Raw genomic sequence first — 19822 nt, 5'->3', positions numbered from 1 at the left:
AGATATATTGTGAATGATGTTACCGTCCTGAATAAGGTAAATGTTGGAAGTGATCACAGAATGGTAAGATGTACACTTGATATAGATGTAGGAAAGGAAAGGAAAAAACTGACTCGAGTAAATAATACAAAGGTCTTTGAGATAACAGAAGAGGAGAAAAAGCAGTATGTACTGGAACTTAAGAACAAGTATGAGCTTCTGCAGACTGCTGAGGACCAAGATATCGACGAGGAATATTACAACTTTTTGAAAGTGATAAAGCCCAAGAAACCTATAGGGAAAAAGAAATCCAAAGAAGAAAAAATTAGTCAAGAAACACTTGTCATGATGAACCGAAGACGACAAATGAAGAGCAAGAAAAACACTGACAGGGAGAAAATTGAGTATACTGAGTTATGCAAAGCCATTAGAAAGAGACTCAGAGAGGACATAAGAAGATTTAACACACAAAAAGTAGAACAAGCATTAAGGGAAAACAAAGGATTTAAATTAGCAGCCATGAGCAGTAATACAGAAAGACAAATGATACTGAAACTGAAGAATAGCGATGGTGTACTTATAAACAGCAGAGAAGGCATAATTCAAATAGCAGAAGACTACTATAGAGAATTATACAAGGAGCAAGGGAATGATGCGAGCAGTGGGGAAGATGGATTGCAAAGTAGCAACACATACGACATACCCAATATTCTTCCTGATGAGGTAGAGCATGCATTGAAGAAAATGAAGAATCAGAAAGCCCCGGGCAAAGATGAAGTTACTGTAGAGTTGTTAAAATTGGGAGGAAGAGACATAACACAAAAACTGGCAAGGCTCTTCACAAAGTGCATTAGAAAAGGTGTGACGCCTAAGCAGTGGAATAATGCAATCATAGTTTTGCTGCATAAGAAAGGAGATAAATCAGAAATTGGAAATTATAGACCAATTAGCTTGTTATCCCACATCTACAAGTTGTTCACAAGGGTCATTACTAACAGATTAGAAAGAATACTTGATGAGAATCAACCGAAAGAGCAAGCTGGCTTTAGGACAGGATTCTCAACTATGGATCACCTTCATGTAATATCACAGCTAATGGAGAAAGCAAATGAATATAAAACACCATTATGCCTGGCATTTGTGGATTATGAAAAGGCATTTGACTCCATACAGCATAAGGCAATGTTTCGGGCACTGGAAAGACAAGGCATTGATACCCCATATATTATGATTTTGAAGAAAATATACGAGAGTGCTACCTCCTTTATTAGACTAGACAAAGACAGTAGGAAATTTAAAATTGAGAAAGGAGTTCGACAAGGAGACACAATATCTCCGAAGCTGTTTACTGCTGCCCTTGAGGAAGCTTTCAGAAGATTAGACTGGTTGCAGAAAGGAGTCAATGTGAACGGAGAGTACCTAAACCATTTACGATTTGCAGATGACATTGTGGTCATAAGCCACGATCCCAAAGAATTAGAGGAAAATCTTAATCAGTTATGCACAGTTAGTAAGGATTTTGGACTAAAGATGAATATGGCTAAAACAAAAGTAATGATGAACAAGTATGCCACAGAAAGGGAAATAATGATTGAAGGAGCAGTAATTGAAAAGGTGGAGTCATATACTTATCTGGGACATGTTATTAGCTGTAATAATGATAAATGGCTGGAAGTCAAGAGAAGAATAAATTTTGGATGGATAGCATTCAGGAAATATAGTCACATACTGAAGAGCAATATCCCAGTTTGTCTTAAACGTAAAATAATGAACCAATGTATACTCCCCACCGTGACTTATGGAAGTGAAACTTGGGCACTCACCAAAAGAATGGAAGAGAAGCTGAGAACTACACAGCGAAGAATGGAACGAATCATATTGGGAATCAGACTGGTAGATAAGAAGAGAAACACATGGATTAGGCAACAAACTCAAGTAAAGGACATTCTTATCAAAACTAAAGAACTAAAATGGTCTTGGGCAGGACACATAGCTCGAAGACATGATGACAGATGGACTAAAAAAAAATAACAGAATGGTATCCAAGAGGAGCTAGAAGAAAACCTGGAAGACAAAGGCGGAGATGGATAGATGAAATTCATGAGTTTGTGGGTAGTAAATGGATGTCCAGTGCTCAAAACAGAAGGAACTGGAAAGTTGCTGGAGAGGCCTTCATCCTGCAGTGGATTGAAAATGGCTGATGATGATGATGATGACTACTATTATAAAAATAAAGTTAAAATATCAAGTTATTACTATATAAAAATTAATTTTCCGATAGTTATAAAAAAAAAAAATAGTGTATTTTTGTTAGCTTTTGGAACATAACCCACCTTTTTGTACTGGTTATTAGTCCCGTATAACATGGTTTTGCATTACATGAGATTTTGTACGAACCAAACTACAGTGTTATATGAAGGTTACCTGTAAATAAGTATTTTGAAGGTTTTAATCACTTTTTGGACATATGTCTTTTGTATTTAGCTAAGGATATAACTAATTTAACGTTGTAATCATTGCGGTTTAGCGTAACTTGATACCTTATATCCTAAACTTGATAGCTAAGATGTAACATAAAACCATATAGTGGAATATGTATCACTGCATTTGGTTAGTATAGTATTATATAGTCAATTAATCAATTAAATTTATTAACCTTATTAATTTTCACTGATAATTAATTACATTGTATTTAAACTAAGTAAGGAGAGGAAATTGCAGTGGATTTTAATCGTAAATTTTATCGCTCTTAAGGATATTTTGCTTCTATTTAGATTCATTATTTTGACAATGTTTTCCAGTACTAGAGGTTACATGGGGGTTTGATGTTCTTGAGGTCAGGTTGGGATGTGCCACACCGATCCTGTGGGCGTTGGATTACTCGTGGACTGATAGTATGGAACACGTTATGAGTTTTAAATTATTTTTAGATTATTTTAATGAAAATTTGTTTTATTATTTTATAATTGACAAAAAGGAAAGTTGATCAAGTAGAATTTCTTCCGATGGAATAAAAGGTAACTCCTTGTTTATTCTTAAATTGTATTTAAATGGAAACCACACCCCAGACTAGAACAGCAAAGCAACATGCACAAAGTAGCAGGAATGCTGTGACTCAGTGGAGAACCGAAGGGAACGATTCTCCAATGCATCACAGCCTAAAAAAAAATGTGAAATGTTTGCATACCTTTATGGAACAGGATATGATCTACCCAAGGAGAATGTCTTTGTTTGTGTTTGCTAGGTGCAGTATTTGAATAAATTAGGTGCCAACTCAGCATTCTGATGGGTGTCTATGAGAGTTTGAAGAGTACGATAGATGTCCTCGAAAGGAATTAAAATGGGAACCCATCAAGCCCTCATCTGCCCAACTCAATGCCAGATCTCACTCTTGTGCATCAGGCAATGCAGCCGCAATCTTCAGGGCACAATGTGCTGGTCCCACAGGAGCTAGTTATTGTTGGTGACTATTGTCAGGGAGATGGGAAATATATTGTGCAAAAAGGATAGGTAGAATAGGAAAGGGGTATGTCTGCCAGGGGCAAAAGTTGATGACATAGAGCAGATATCATCTTTTCAGGGCACAAAGTGTGATATTGTTGTACACTTTGACACTAATGACATTAAGAGCAGGAGATCGGTGGACATATTTAACAAGTACAGGACAATATTGAAAAAAAGTCGTGAGTTAAATTTGAAAGTGTCTGTAATTCTGCCCAGACACGACAGGAGGGAGTTGGTGTCGAGAGCCTTGTCAATCAGCTCAGCCCTGGAGAGACTGTGCAGGGCTCATGGGGTATGATTTTTCTCGGCATGGTCAGTGTTTGTTAACAGGAGAGATTGTTTCTACAAGAAAGGGATACACTTAAATAGAAAGGGTGCAAGAATATTTGCTGATGCTATTGGGGCAGTGTTAGGTGGGTCGGAAAACTTCAAGCTTGCAGGGGATTTACAGTTTAGTAGATTAACGCTAGCCCCAAGCAGAGGTGAAAGTGGTTCTTGCACTGCTTCTATTGAAATAAGCAGAAGCCTGGAAAGCAAGGTGTTAGGGATTTCAATGACTGCTGGGAGTAGTCGTGAAACAAGTAAATACATGGGTTGTGTTAGGATAACTAAGAGTCAAAACAGGTGCATGCATACTTGCATGTATACATACACCAATTCTAGGAGTATAGTAAATAAATTTGATAAATTTGAGGTGCTGATGAAGACATCAAAGGTGGATATTGTTGGGATATCAGAGATGTGGTGTTACACAGAGATAATGAATTCAGAATTGAAATTTGGGGAGTACAATGTGTACAGAAAGGATAGAAACACATAAAATCTAAGGAAGAGCATCCAGTTGGCATGGGTGGGCAGTGAGGTGTTGTGTCAGTTTGGTGTGACATAAGCACTGGGAAAGCAAAATTGAGAGTAGGAGTGTGTTATAGGCCTAATGACTCTGATGAGTACAATGAACAACTGTACAGAGAAACAGAGTGGGCCAGTAAATCAGATTGTCTTATAATGGGGGATTTTAATTTCCCAGATATAGACTGGAACTTATGGGTTGGTCACTTGCACATTAGCAAGTCTTTTGTGGATTTATTGGATGATTGTTTTCTACATCAGCATGTTTGAAAAGAAACCACATGGAGTTATACTCTTGATCTGATTATCGGCAGTGATTATTCATGCATTAAGAATCTGCAGATAAAGGATCCACTGGGTGGCAGTGATTTGCATTTACTCAAAGATGTAACTATCATCAGGGGTAAAGGGAAGGGTTTTGTTTTCATAAAGGTGACTACAGTGGTCTCAGATTTTATAAATTCTGTACAGTGGGACCAACTGATTACGTTATGAACAGCAAATTCTAAATGGGGAAGCATTCAAGGTATTAATCTTGGAAGCTACTAGGCTTTTCATATCAACTAAGAAATACTGTTCCATGTTTTGGCCTAAATGGATGTCAGATGAACTAAGGAGACTTTGGCAAAGAAGAAAACTGCATGGGACGCATATAAATTATCAGGAAACACAGATGCCTATGGTAGATATAAGATAGTCTGTAATCAAGTCACAAAGTAGGTTAGGCAAGCAAAGGTAGAGTACGAGAAATCTTTGGCAAAGGAAAACAGTAAAGACTTTAATTATGTAAGCTCTAGAAGGTAGCGGATGAATCAGATTGGTCCACTTGATATTGATGGTTCAATTGTTGAGAAGAATGCTCAGGGTGCTGACAAACAGAATGAATATTTTGCATCTATATTCACACAGGAGGAATTCTGTAGGAAAGTGGGGGCCAGAAGCTAATCAAATTCTAACAGGGAGTTAAATGATTTTGTAATAACTAAGAACAAAGTGCAGGAGAAATTGGTAAAGTTAAACATAAGGAAGGCATCTGGTGTAGATGGGGTCTATCCAGTTATATTAAAGGAGGCAGCAAAGGAAGGAAGGAAGTAAGTAAGCAAGCCCTTAGCCATAATTATGAGGGCTTCCATGGACTCAGGGTAGGTCCCGACTGACTGGAGATGTACAAATGTATCCCCAATTCGCAAAGGGAGATTGAAAGATGTCTCCAGTAATTACAGACCTGTTAGTTTAACTTCTGTTCCAGGGAAAATAATAGTCACCGGTTAAAGAACTGCAGGATCATCTAGACAAGACTGCAGTTATAGTTCAGACACAGCATGGGTTTCTTAAGGGGAAGTCTTGTCTGACCAATTTGATTGGATACTATGGTGCGGTAACAAAGGAACTGAATGCAAAAAATAATTTTGATGATATATACTTGGATTTTAGGAATGCTCTTGATACAGTTGCACTTCGAAGACTACTGTACAAGTTGGAGCAATATGACATTAAGGGCCAGTTGCTACAATGAATAAATGGATGGTTGAGTGGGAGAAGACAGAGTGGTATTCAATGGACACTGCTTTTCATGGCCTAATGTTATTAGTGGAGTGTCCCAGAGATCTGTGTTGAGCTTATTGTTGTTTTCTGTATTTATCAATGATATTGATGAAGGTATATCAGGCTTAATGTTCAAGTTTGCAGACATTGGTAGGGTTGTTAATGACAGTAAGGACGGTGCACTACTGCAACAGGATCTAGAAAAGTTTAGCAGATGGGCTGAGAAGTGGAAACTGAAGTTTAACATTAACAAATGCAAAGTACTGTATGTGGGAAGCAGTAAGGCGAACATACCAACTGTGCAGTACTACACTCAAGGTAGTGGAGAATGAAAAAGACCTGGGGGTAATTGTGCTGTCAGATATGAAGTTTTCTGAGCAGTGTAGACAGGCTGCAAGAGTAGTCAGGCTGAAAGTCATGAGGTCTTATCAATGATATATAGGAATTTTGCTAGTAGGGATAAGGAGGTGATTATCCCCTTGTATAAAGCAATGGTCAGGCCATACCTTGAGTACTTGCAGGTCTGGATGCCTCATTTTAGGAAAGATGTTGAGTTACTAGAATGAGTAGTATGCAATGAGATTAGTGAGTGGAACAAAGGGTTGCTGTTACCATGATAGGCTTAAGTTCTGAAAATTTCAGCATCTTGAGACTAGGCACCTGCGAGGTGATGTGATTGAGGTGTATAAGGCCTTGAATGGTTTGAGCAAGCTCAATGCTGATGGAATTCTTTCTCTTGCTCAGATTCTGCACCTGAGGGGACATAAATTCAAATTGAGGAAAGACAGTTGTAGAATAGATGTGTGGAAATTTGCCTTTAGCCAGCAGGTGATTGATTGCTAGAACAAACTTCTATCTGTTGTTGGGGAAGTTGACAGCTTAAATAAATTCAAGGCTGGAGTAGACAAACATTTGGAGTGAATGGATGGGTGAAACAGGAAATATTTTATTTAATTATTTATTTATTTTTTTTGGCTGATGCTATAGCTGGCTTTCTTGCATCATATGCCTATACTATTGCTAATATTTGCATTATGTTTTGGCTTATCACTTGGTTCTCATTTAAAATGCAATTTATGTTTTGAATTTTAATTGTTTTGAGTAGTTTTAGATGACAGAGGTTGTCTGCCTTATTTAAACATGTATTTTTAGTTTCATCTTTATTTCTTTCTCAGTGATATCCATAACTGGTTCACTTTTTTTGTGTAAGCCACAACAGAAATATGACTAGGAATTGACAGTGGCTGTTCACTACCAACGAAGTTTTTACTGTGCTTCCACCCCAAGCTTTATTTTATGTTATTACTCATCTTCGAGTGACTTCCTTTTTAGAATTTGTGCATGGGTGGAGAATTCCAAGCTGCACATTATGATAGGAATGAACTGATTAGTATTATTGTCTTTTTTAAAGTATGCAATTTTGGGTGTGTGCAGAAACTCTCTAATAATTGTCTACAATTCTGTTATGACAACTAGTATATAAATAGCAAAATTTTCTATCCTATAGGATCAAAGTAAAGAAACGTGCAGCAGATATTACAAAGAAAGAGATTGGTCACTTGAGATCACTAGAAAAAAGAATGCTGCATCAGTGGGAATTGGTAAATGCAGCACTATGTAACATTGGCCAGGAGGGACCACCACCAGGCCTTCAGCTGGATAGCGGAACTGAAGATCAGGTATTGCCTATAAGTGTGGGTCAGTGAGTGAATGATTGGAGTAACAGTTTATAAAGCTTAGGTTCAGTGAACAGTATTCAAAATTTTTATAATTTAAGCAGAGAATATAACTGTTGAATATAAATAGTAATGTACTTATTTTTAATTTGTTTGCATTTCACTGGTTTACCATTTTTCTTTTTATATGCTGACAAAGTTTTGACTTCATCAGCAGATTCAGATTCTTCTTACTTACTTTGTTATGAGGCTTCAACCACTTATAATGCTGTAAAATATCACTTAATAAAGTGATATTTTTTTATCACTTTATTAAGTACACCTGCCTAAGAGCAAGTAAGGCTTCTTTTAGCTCTCAGAGCAGCCTGGATTCATTGTTTCATGTATTCGGCTCCGGGTGCCAAGCGTTCCGTGGCCAAGCGATTCTAGTGCGTTTTCCAAAGCATTTTTCTACAGAGAACATTTGAGCGAACAGTTTATATTTTTAGTTTCAAACACCGTTTTCTTGATTTCTATAGCATAGTAGCTCTCTCGAACTACAAGAAGTAGGCAGAAACCTAGAAAGGAAAACCACCTTTCTGTTTTTTTCTATTAGTACTAACTTACTAACCCAGCCGCTTGGTCACCTCGTGGCACTGCTCCTGCCTCCCCGTGGCGGGGCCGGTAAAGATAAACCCCCAGGGCCAAAAGGAGCTATCATGGATTCAAACAATTTTCCACCCTTAGAGCCTCCAAGCTCAAGACAAGAATCCTGTCATGATAATACAAATCAACCAAAAAGGCTTCGAACTGAAGCACAGTGTCCAGATATCCCTAATTTTCTTGTGATACACTCTCTGTCCACGCAGCCCGTGGGCAAGTTATCACCATTTATGAATCAAAGACATCTAGAATCTATTGCAGGATCACCAAAAATGGTGAAGTGACTACAATCAGGAGATCTCCTGGTTGAAACAGCCACATCCAAACATTCTGAGTAGCTATTAAAGACAACTACATTTGGTGGATTGCCAGTGTCTGTTACTCCTCACAATACCTTAAATTCATCTAAAGGAGTCATCACAGAATGGGACTTAATTACAGTGTCTGAGGAGGAATTAGTCCAAGAACTTAGCCATCAAAAGGTAATCGCTGCTAAAAGAATTATGACAAAAAAAGATGGAAATCTCATTCCAACTCGTTCCATCGTTCTAACTTTTAGTACTCCTGATTTGCCATCCTCAGTAAAAGCTGGATATTTAAATTGTCGAATTCGTCCATACATCCCGAATCCTCTTCGCTGTTTTAAATGCCAGAAATATGGCCATTCACAGCAGGCATGCAGAGGTGACGCCATCTGTCCTATTTGTGGAGCAAAAGATCATACACAAGCAGATTGTCCAGCCGCAATTCCCATTTGCCCCAACTGCAAAGGCAATCACCCCGCCTTTTCTAAATCATGTGAGATGTGGAAAACAGGTAGGACAATCCAAAAATACAAAGTAGAACATAAAGTCACATATCCTGAGGCACGCAGACAAATAATGTTGACCATGCCAAGTCCATTATATGCTTCTCGAACCCGAAGTTTTCATACAACTGCAATTCAAACAGATGTGTCAATACCGCCCAACGTCTCGCTAGCTAATTTGGTTAAAGCAACCTTATCAACCACTGGAACAGAAAATTCTAAAACTAAAACCAGCAATGCCACCAACACCCCAATTAGTATCCCAACTGATACTGTGACAGTCTCAAATGACGCAGAAAGATTGAAACCTAATAAAGACTAAGGAAACTGATCCACCAACCAACACTATGGAAGTGGATATACACCAAAATTATGAAGACCCTATCCTAGAACTCCATGCCAATGACATTATGGATACTGGACGCCCCTTATTCCCAAAAAAAGACCGAAAAAAATGCCCTGCATATAAAAAACAGTCAGATGAATCACCTTCAGCCAAACCAAAATAATGCCTAACGTCATACAGTGGAATTGTAGAGGACTAAGCAGCTATTCTGATGACATAAGGGAGTTAATCTCTCAGTTTAATCCCATAGGTATATGCCTACAGGAAACATTCTTGTCACCCCAAGTTTCGCCGAAATTCTCAAATTTTATGATATACAGATGAGACAGTAGCCCAGAGTCTCCTGCCCGTGGAGGAGTAGCCATTCTTGTAAATACTAACATACCATCCAGACCGATCCAATTAAGAACCACCCTAGAAGCTGTGGCAGCTCGGATTGCAGTTGGTATTTCAGTTACCATTGTTTCGATTTATATTCCACACCATCTCTATCACTTGCTGCATCAGAACTTGACAACCTCATTGCACAACTTCCAACTCCAATTTGTCTTTTCGGTGACTTTAATGGACACCATCCATTGTGGGGATCAGCTACAATGGACAGAAGAGGCAAGTTGATTGAGGAATTTATAAATAATAATGACCTAAATTTATTAAACTCTGGATCTCCTACCTAGATCCACCTACCTACAGGATCTACTTCTCAAATTGACTTGTCAGTTTGCTCACCTTCCATCTTTCCAATCATGACATGGTCTGTATTAACCGATCCTTTTAACAGTGATCACTTTCTAATCATTTGCTCCTTACAAACAGGAGTAACACCGAATCCTGATCAACGATCCTCTTGGAAGTTTAAAAAGGCGAACTGGGATGGCTATTCTGCTCAAATACTTCTAGACAGACGTTACGTTAAAAAAGAACCTATTGATGATGTAAATACTTACATCACCAATCAGATTCTGACTGCAGCAAATACCTACATTCCAAAATCCAAGACATATCACAATCACCAAAATCACTGGTGGAATGCAGATTGCTTCACTGCCAAACAAGAAAAAAACCGAGCTTGGAATAATTTCCGTAAGAATCCCACTACTAATAACCTCATTGCTTATAAAAGGTTTAAAGCAAAAGCAAGGCAAATTAGACGGAAAGCGAAACGAGACTCGTGGATTGCTTTTGCCTCGACAATCACAAAAGACACCGACACACGCATCTGGAAAAAAAATACAGGCACTAAATGGGAAATTCGCTCGTATGCCCTCTCCAATACTTCATTGGAAAGGGAAAGACCTGTCTACAGCTGAAGAAGTTGCTAATGCACTTGCTGAATCATTTGCTACAATCTCTGCTTCTGCCTCCTATGGGTCCACATTTCAGAACATCAAAGCTGGTGCAGAACGATATAAAATCAATTTTTTCACGCACCGCTCTTTCCCGTACAACCAACCCTTTACATTCATAGAACTTCAAGAATCGTTAAACAGATCTTCAAACAGTGCTGCAGGCCCATTATGTTATGCTGAAGCATTTAATTCAAGAAGATTTGAGTACCATGTTAATCTTTTATAATTGGATATTTTCCGAAAATGCCTATCCTTCTTCCTGGCGTCATTCTTTCATTATTGCCTTACCAAAACCAGGAAAAGATCATTCCTGTGTTGAAAACTATAGGCCAATATCTCTTACGAGCTGCCTGGGTAAAATTTTTGAAAGGATGGTTCACACTAGGCTTACTTACATCCTGGAGTCACAAAATCTCCTTCCAGATCATCAGTATGGCTTTCGGAAGAATAGATCAACGCTGGACGTGCTTATCAAAGCCGAATCTCATATCCGCAATGCCTTTGTCATGAAACAACATCTAGTCATGGTCAACCTAGATCTTGAAAAGGCATTTGACACTAAATGGCGTCATGGGATTATTATGGACCTTTACCACTTGTGGTTTAGGGGCCATTTGCCGAAAATAATTCAAAATTTTCTGCAATTGTGTTCTTTTCAGGTCCGATATAAAAATGTACTCTCTGCATCTCACATTCAGGAAGAAGGAGTCCCGCAGGGATCGATACTAAGTCAAACACTATTTTCAATCCGAGTTAGCAGCATAACACGAGACATCCCAAAAACTGTTGAAACTTACATGTACGTAGATGACCTTACAATTTCTTGTCAATCTCAAACTATGAACACCATCGAATGGTAGCTCCAACTTGCCCTTACCAAAATACAATCGTGGACTTCACGGAATGGCTACAGACTATCAGAAAAGAAATGCACTCTCACCCACTTTTGCAAGAAACGAGCTCTCCATCCCGATCCGGAAGTACAAATAAACAATATTCCAATCCCGCTTGTAAGTACCGTTAAATTCCTTGAAGTGATATTAGATAGCAAGCTGAATTTCCAAGCTCACATCTCTCATTTAAGAAATACATGTCTAAAGTATCTGAATATACTGCGATCAGTTTTGGCTATGTCATGGGGCACTGATCGGTATACACTATTGCATCTTTATAGAACTTTAATCCGGTCACGGCTAGATTATTGTTGTCCGGTGTATGACTCTGCCAGGAGCACTACTTTACAACGTCTAAATATTGTCCAGCACAGTGCTCTCAGGACTGTGTTGGGCGCTTTTAGGACTTTTCCAATCCAGAGTCTCATATATCGAAGCACATGATCCTCCATTACATCTTCGTAGGAAATCATTACTGCTCCACTATGCTGCTAAGATCCAGAGTCTTCCATCTCACCCCAGTTGGGAGTATCTTTATAATATCGGTGGGATTTGTTATATGACAGCAAGCCAAATGAAAACAGACCTGCTTCACTCAGGATTAAAGAGCTTTCTCAGAGTTGGAATATCAATTTAAGCGATATTTTTCAGGACACAACTGCATCCATTCCACCTTGGACATACGTTTCTTCCTCCCACGATACACATTTATTGGAGTGGGGAAAGAATACTGTACCTTCCTTTAATATCAGGCAGTTGCACTTAGCTCACACTACTCTGAACTCCCATGCCTGTAAAGTCTATACTGACGGATTCAAAACAGCTAGTGCGGTTGGTGCAGCCGCAGTTTTTCCTTCTCTAACGGTTACTGCCTCACTACCATTAGTTTGCAGCGTCTTCACAGCCAAATTATATGCCATCAAATTAGCACTCAGTAAAATTATTGAACATCTACAGTGGTATATTTCGACTAAATAAACATCTCACCTGCCATAATTTACACTGACTCGCTCTGTGCTGTTTCTGCCATAAGGAAGAATTTTTCATCTTCTTATCCTACCTTGAAACACATTTATTCTCAGCTATTTTCCTGCAGTGTGTCTAATCAATCAATCAGTTTTTGCTGGATCCCTGGCCATTCTGGTATTCCGGGAAATGAAAGTGCGGATCTTGCAGCTAAAAATCCTCAACCAACTGTCCCAGAACATCCTCAGGTTCCTTACACTGATTATAAGCCTGTTATTCGCAAAGCAAGTTACGAAAACTGGTCACAGATCTGGTAAAGTAACACCAACAATAAACTTTACCAGATAAAGCAAGAACCAAAGCTGTGGCTCTCAGGCTTTCTACAAAACAGATGAGAGGAAGTAGTACTGGCAAGACTCAGAATTGGACACACTCATCATACTCATCTGTTCCTGCTACTGGGAGAAGATCCACCCCAGTGTTCATCCTGTGACAGTCAACTTACTGTTAGGCATTTCCTCTTTGATTGTCCCCTATATTCAACCATGCGGTCAAACACTTTTCAGTCGGTCTCTAGGTTGAACCTCTCACATGATTTAACTCATATCCTGGGAAATGAAGCAAACATAAAAATGTAATATATTTAAAACGTATTGGCCTATATAGGAGTATTTAATTTAACATCTACAGTGGTATATTTCGACTAAATAAACAATGAGCAGACACAATTTGGCCTCAGTAGCCCTTGTGTCATTAAGCCAAATGACAACAGCTTTTTGTCAATTAACGATTAAGAGACACAATTTGGCCGTAGTAGCCCTTGTGTCGTTAAACCGAACTACAACAACATTCATGTATTCAATGATGTATTGGACGTATTCTACGGAAAAGCTGCTCCATGTTGACACAACTGTTTCTCATAGTTGTTGGACATCTCTACTCCAAAGAGTCCATTCCATCTCATCCCACTGTTTCTTAATTGAAGATCTAGTGACTGGGAAGGCCTCTGTCATTCACTGAATTCACTGTCATGTTCCTAACCAGTTTTGTATGACTCTGGCCTTGCAGCATGTTATCCAATTGAAAGAACCTATTCTATGGACACACCGCATCCATGAAAGGATGCATCTGGTTGGAATCTGAACATCTCAGTAGAAAATGTTGTTCAGTCACAAAGACCTTTTCCACACCAGCATTCTCCTTTACCACCATGCAGTTTTTCCATTAACAATGGGGCAAAGGCCAGCTTTTACCATCTTCTGTCTGCCTGCAACTTTATGCTGCACATCAAGCTGACCATTCTGATTTCTTGCCTATCTTCACCAGTGGCTGGAAGTCAATCTTTTGTGGAATCTGCTGCTGTCTTCCCAGATAGCACTTATATCTGAGAAGATTCCTCACTACCACAGCATTTACACAGCAGAGTTTTAAGCTATAAAGTTAGCCATGGACTACAGTAAAACTCACAATTATCAAAGATTATGGTCTATTTAAGTGCATTATAGGCCTTATTAGCAATGATATAATTCTCATTCAGTTCTGTCCTATCCTGTCCTGTTCAGCAGATACTCCATTCACTTTCTGGGTGTTGTATTTGACATCTGTTTCTGATAAATCCCAAGCAGAAGCAGATGTCAGATACAACATCAAATACATTGGAATTAAGGGTAATGACCTTGCAGATGCTGCTGCCAGTTTGGCAGCAGCACCTGCCAATCTGGACAACCCCAGCCCTCTATCCCTTATGCAGACTAAATGCAGATAATATGTACTCGTTTAGAATCCCAATGGCAATAATCGTGGCACAGGTCATAAAAAGCTCTATCAAATTATGCCTATAATCAAACTTTGGGTTTCCAGTCTGTGCAAGGCACTGTAGGAAGGATGTTTTTCTTGCTCACTTCTCTATAGAACACATCATCTCATGCATTCCTTTTTGCTGAGGTCTGATGACCCTCTTATTTGTGAGGATCTTGACACCATTCTAACTATGTATTGTATTTTGTTCTGGTGTTCTTGTTTTATCAATGAATGATGTTTATATTTTACCTGTTTATATGGTCCTTGACGTTGTCACAGACATTCTCTCAGATATGCCAGACAAGCTGTACTTGCTACCTGGGAGTCTAAAACGCTGATGGAACTGATATTCGGGTGACACTCAAGTCAAGTGGACCCAATTTCGGTGAAGTCCGGACGGTCTGTGACAGCCAAATCCTCTGCTTGCATCTTCACGGTGGTGGGACTGTTATTAATCCTGGGTATAACCTCCATGCACAAGTACATGGTGGGTGACCACCCGGGTGTGAACCAACTTAAGCAGGGGTCGAGGTGTGGCGCCCATACCACATGCAGGAATGCCGCCCCTCTATGTTACCAGGCAGTACTAGGTGGTAGATGACTCTCGTCAACCGGTGCAATACCACCACTTTGCTTATTGGAGGCTTGAAGTGGTGGAACCCATGTTTAGTCTCTAGAGCTAAGTTCCGGTCAACCCTTCCCTAGCTCTTCCATCATGCAGTATGGTGCCCCCAAAACCTCTCTCAGGCTGCTTGATTCCATTCAGAAGAGGGCAGTTAGGTTAATTAATGATTCATCTCTAACAGAGTCTCTCCATACTCTGTCTCATAGACGTACTGTTTCTGCTGCATTCCTCTTCTACAGATACTTCCATGGGCACTGTTCTTCTGAATTGGCTTCTATAATTCCTGCTCTCTCTTTCAAAACAGTCTGGACACGTGCCGCCAACAGCCAACATCCATTCACTGTCCAACTTCAAACTCACAGAACCAACTTTTCATCTTCCTCGTTAATTCATTCAACTGCCGTTTTCTGGAACAACCTTCCTTCATACGTATTTCCTGAAAATTACAGTCTACAAAAGTTGAAGTCCAATGTCAACAAATATCTTCTTTCATCTTCTCAACCTCCAACCCAAGCACAGTACTAAGTACTATAGGTTCTAATACCTCTAGTGTTTAGGGTTTACATAAAAAAAAAAAAAAAAAATCTCTTTTGATTACCTGATTGAGCAAAATATAATCAGTCAGATTTTATCCAACGGTGACTATGTGTCATGCATTTTTAGTTGTACATTTTAACATAGTGACCCAATTCCGTAGGTCAGTGAAATTGCTTTCTTATTTTTGTCCTTTATATTGACTGGTTTGGCACATTATAACCTGTATTTTTTATGCATCACTAAAACCCACACCAACCAACCAACCTGATTGGAAACAATTTCCACGTAACTTGTGGCATCCAAATTTTGCCTGGCTAGTATTGATGGGCACAGTGTGAACATGAAAACAATGTCCACACCATTACACCACTACTGCCATCAGCAGCCTGCACTGTTGACAGCTAGCACATTGTCAACCATGCAGACTGGGTAAAATATGTTGGAAATAGCATGGACAGTGTGAAACAGCAGAATGTGGGATTCATCATACCAGGCAATGTTTTCCCAGTTATCTGCTATTTAGTGTTGGTGTTCCTGAGCTTACTGTGATCTTCATGTTTTTTAATGACAAGAATGGAACCTGGTTTGAGTTCCGCTCATGTCATCAAAAAACATGAAATGTCTCTTTGGCTATCAGTGTTGCAGTGAGTTGATATCTGATTCAGTGTAGCTATTCTGTTACCCTTACAAGACTTGTCTGCCCACTTTTGCCTCTTGCATTAACAAGCAGTTTTCTGACCTCAAGATTGCTGTTATCTGGATGTTAGATGCAAGGGTTGCAGTTGCTGTTGATGAGGATCTTCTGTGTCAGACATAACAGGTCAACCAGAAATCTAAGATCTGTTTAGACTGCCAGTTTCAATAGCACAAGATACTGGTCTTGTGGCATATACACCGATGAGCCAAAACATTATGACCAGCAAGTCGTTATGCAAAAGGAAGCAACTGCAGGTGAACTAGGGCATGTGCGTGGGTTAGGACACGGTATAAAAAACACATGATACTGAGCTCCGTAAATCAGTGTTACTCATGTTCTTCAGATGGGAAAAGCAGTGTACTTAAACGAGTTTGGCAAAGGCGAAATTGTAATTGCTAGATGGCTGGTGGGGTGCTCACGGTCAGTACCTACCAAAAGTGGTCTGAGAAAGGAAAAGCCACGAACTGCTGGCAAGGTATTGGACGATCTTGCTCATCGATGCTGAAGGTGAGCGAAGGCTCTCCCGGATGGTATGTGGCAACATAAGGGTGACTGTGGCACAACTCACCGGTAATTGGAATGCTGGTGATGGGAGCAATGTGTCACAAATATGGGGCTGCATAGCCACAGGCCGCTCCGAGTGCCCATGCTAACCACGGTTCACTGGCGACAGCACCTACAGTGGCACATGAGCATCGAAACTGGACCTTGAGTAATTGGAAGAAGGTCGTCTGATCCAATGAATCATGTTTTCTGTTGCACCACGTGGATGGCCGGGTACATGTGTGTCGTTTATCTGGGGAAATGATGGCGCCTGGATTCACCATGGGACGAAAACAAGCCAGTGGTGGCAGTGTCATGCTTTTGGTGATGTTCTGCTGGGATACCCTGTGTCCAGTCAGGCACTCTGATGTTTACCACCTATTTAAACATCATTGCCAAACAGGTATGTGTCACAAATAATTCATCTAAAGATGAATGAAGTGATAGGGTAATGCCGTTACAAAAACATATACGATATATTGCTAAATTTCACAGAAATTTAGTGAATTTTGCAAGTGATGCGATTTTTTGAACAACCCTGTATGTTACCTTGAGGTAAATGATTTTTTTTTTATCAAAACCCATTGTGGCTTCTGAAGGACCCTGTGCACTTTCCGGTCCAATTGGAAACATCAGTTCATGATGATTTCTTTTTTTTTTATTTTAACCCCAAACACGAGAGGTATTAGAACCTATAGTACTTAGTACTGTGCTTGGTTTGGAGGTTGAGAAGACGAAAGAAGATATTTGTTGACATTGGACTTGAACTTCTGTAGACTAATTTTCAGGAAATACGTATGAAGGAAGGTTGTTCCAGAAAACGGCAGTTGAATGAATAAATGAGGAAGATGAAAAGTTGGTTCTGTGAAGTTGGACAGTAAATGGATGTTGGCTGGTGGCAGCACGTGTTCGGACTGTTTTGAAAGAGAGAGAGCGGGAATTATAGAAGCCAATTCAGAAGAACAGTGCCCATGGAAGTATCTGTAGAAGAGGCATGCAGCAGAAACAGTACGTCAATGAGAGAGCGAGTGGAGAGACTCTGTTAGAGATGAATCATTAATTAACCTAACTGCCTTCTTCTCAATGGAATCAAGAAGCCTGAGAGAGGTTTTGGGGGCACCACCCCAGATGTGGGAACAATATTCCATGGCAGGGCGGATTTGCGATTTATACAGAGTGAGCAGCTGTTTGGAAGAAAAGTAACGCCGAGAGCGAAAGAAAAAACCAAGTTTTTTAGATGCAGAGGAAGCAATATTTGTAATGTGCTTGTGCCAAGAGAGATTAGAAGTCAGGGTAATCCCCAAAAGAGATATATTATTTTGCCTAGAAATCAGAGTGTCACTAAAGATAAGCATAGGAGCAGAAGAATCCTTTTTGTGAGATATAAGACAAGACTCAGTTTTAGAAGGGTTGAAATCAACTAAGTTGTCTTTGCCCCACTGGAGAATTACCTTAAGATCGGTATTTAAGGAATTGGTAGCAGATTTTCGAGAAGTGGAAGCTGATTGAGCAGGACAGGGTTTCTCAAAATGGAAAGTGGAATGCAATGTATTATCATCGGCAAAACTATGGATAGGATTTCCAGTCAATGGAAGAAGGTCATTAATATACAAGAGGAAAAGAGTGGGGGAAAGAACTGAACCTTGGAGGACACCGGCATTAGTGGAGAAGTTAGAAGACAGAGAGCCATCTACCATCACCTTCAGTGAGCGATCAGAGAGAAAACTGGATAACCAATTACTAAAAACAGTTGGCAAACCATAAGATGGCAGCTTGTTTAGAAGACCTTTATGCCAAACATGATCGAAAGCCTTTGAGATGTCAAGAGCAACTACTTGTGTTTCACCGAACCTTTCCATTGAATTAGTCCATAAATAGGTAACATAAGCCAGAATATCACCAGTGGATCGACACTGATGGAATCCATATTGGCGATCGTTGATCAGATGGAAGGTTTCTAGGTAGTTTAAGAGTTGGCGGTTAATTGATTTCTCCATTACTTTAGAAAGAGTAGAAGTAATTGCAATGGGACGATAATTGGATGGGAGGGATTTGTCACCCTTTTTAGGAACTGGTTGGATATGAGCAAATTTCCAAGCAGAAGGAAAAACACCTTTGGAATAAGAAAGTGAAAAAATGCGGCAAAAAATAGGAGTAATTTCAGGGGCACAGGTTTTGAGAACAAGTGGAGAAATATCATCGGGACCTGGAGCTTTCTTAGCATCAAGATTCGTCAAAATCCTTCTGACATCCTTTTGACGGAAGACCACAGGAAGCATTGAATTCAGCGTTTTGGGAATGGTGGGAGGTGTTTTACCAAGATCATTAATACATGCGTTGGAAGAAAAATGGGATGCTAGCAGGTCAGCTTTATCCTTGGCTGAAGAGACAAGAGAACCATCTGGTTTGGACAGAGGTTGCAGCAGAGATGGGCAAAAGTTGCGGCCAATAGCTTTGGCAAGAGACCAGAATGCTCTGGTACCATTATGGCAAGAAGAAAGTTTTCTACTCGTATCCTGTTCAAACTCTAGTTTGGATTGATTAATAACTGCTTTACAATTGTTGTGAGCTTTGTTGTAGGCAGAAAATAAAACTGAAGAATTAGAAACAAGCCAATTACAATATGCAACATTCTTCTCTTGAACAGCTTTAGCACATTTATGGGAAAACCAAGGTTTAGATAAAAGACGAGATTTTAAAGCGGAGTGTGGGATAAAGGATTCCATTCCTGCAAGAATAATTTCACTGACACGACTAGTTCAGAAAACTAAGATATACAGGAATTTTTCTAGAAGGGTTAAGGAGGTGATTATCCCCTTGTATAAGGCAATGATCAAGCACACCTTGAGTACTGTATACAGGTCTGGAGGCCTCATTTTAAGAAGGATGTACTTCTCTGGAACGAGTACAGAGAAGGGTACCAAGATTAGTGAATGGAACAAAGAGTTGCTCTTACGAAGAAAGGCTAAAGTTTTGCAAATTACAGTGTCTGGAGACTAGGCACCTGTGAGGTGATCTGATCGAGGTGTATAAAGCCTTGAATGGTTTGAGCATGCTCAATGC

The 19822-nt window shown here is 39.6% G+C and overlaps 1 protein-coding gene across 1 annotated transcript in view; it reads left to right on the top strand.

Annotated features, from left to right (window-relative positions):
• The window catches only part of FER (tyrosine-protein kinase Fer), a 298771-nt gene that overhangs the window by 97683 nt on the left and 181266 nt on the right, over positions 1–19822 (top strand). The window contains exon 8 of the mRNA XM_090370126.1: positions 7385–7556. Coding sequence (XP_090226252.1) covers positions 7385–7556 — 172 coding nt within the window. The remainder of the gene's footprint in view (positions 1–7384; positions 7557–19822) is intronic.

This window comes from Mastigoproctus giganteus, chromosome 3, assembly GCF_048544385.1.
Source record: "Mastigoproctus giganteus isolate SK-2022 chromosome 3, ASM4854438v1, whole genome shotgun sequence".
In the NCBI taxonomy this organism is placed as follows: Eukaryota; Metazoa; Arthropoda; class Arachnida; order Uropygi; family Thelyphonidae; genus Mastigoproctus; species Mastigoproctus giganteus.
This window is presented reverse-complemented; position numbering and strand designations above follow the sequence as displayed.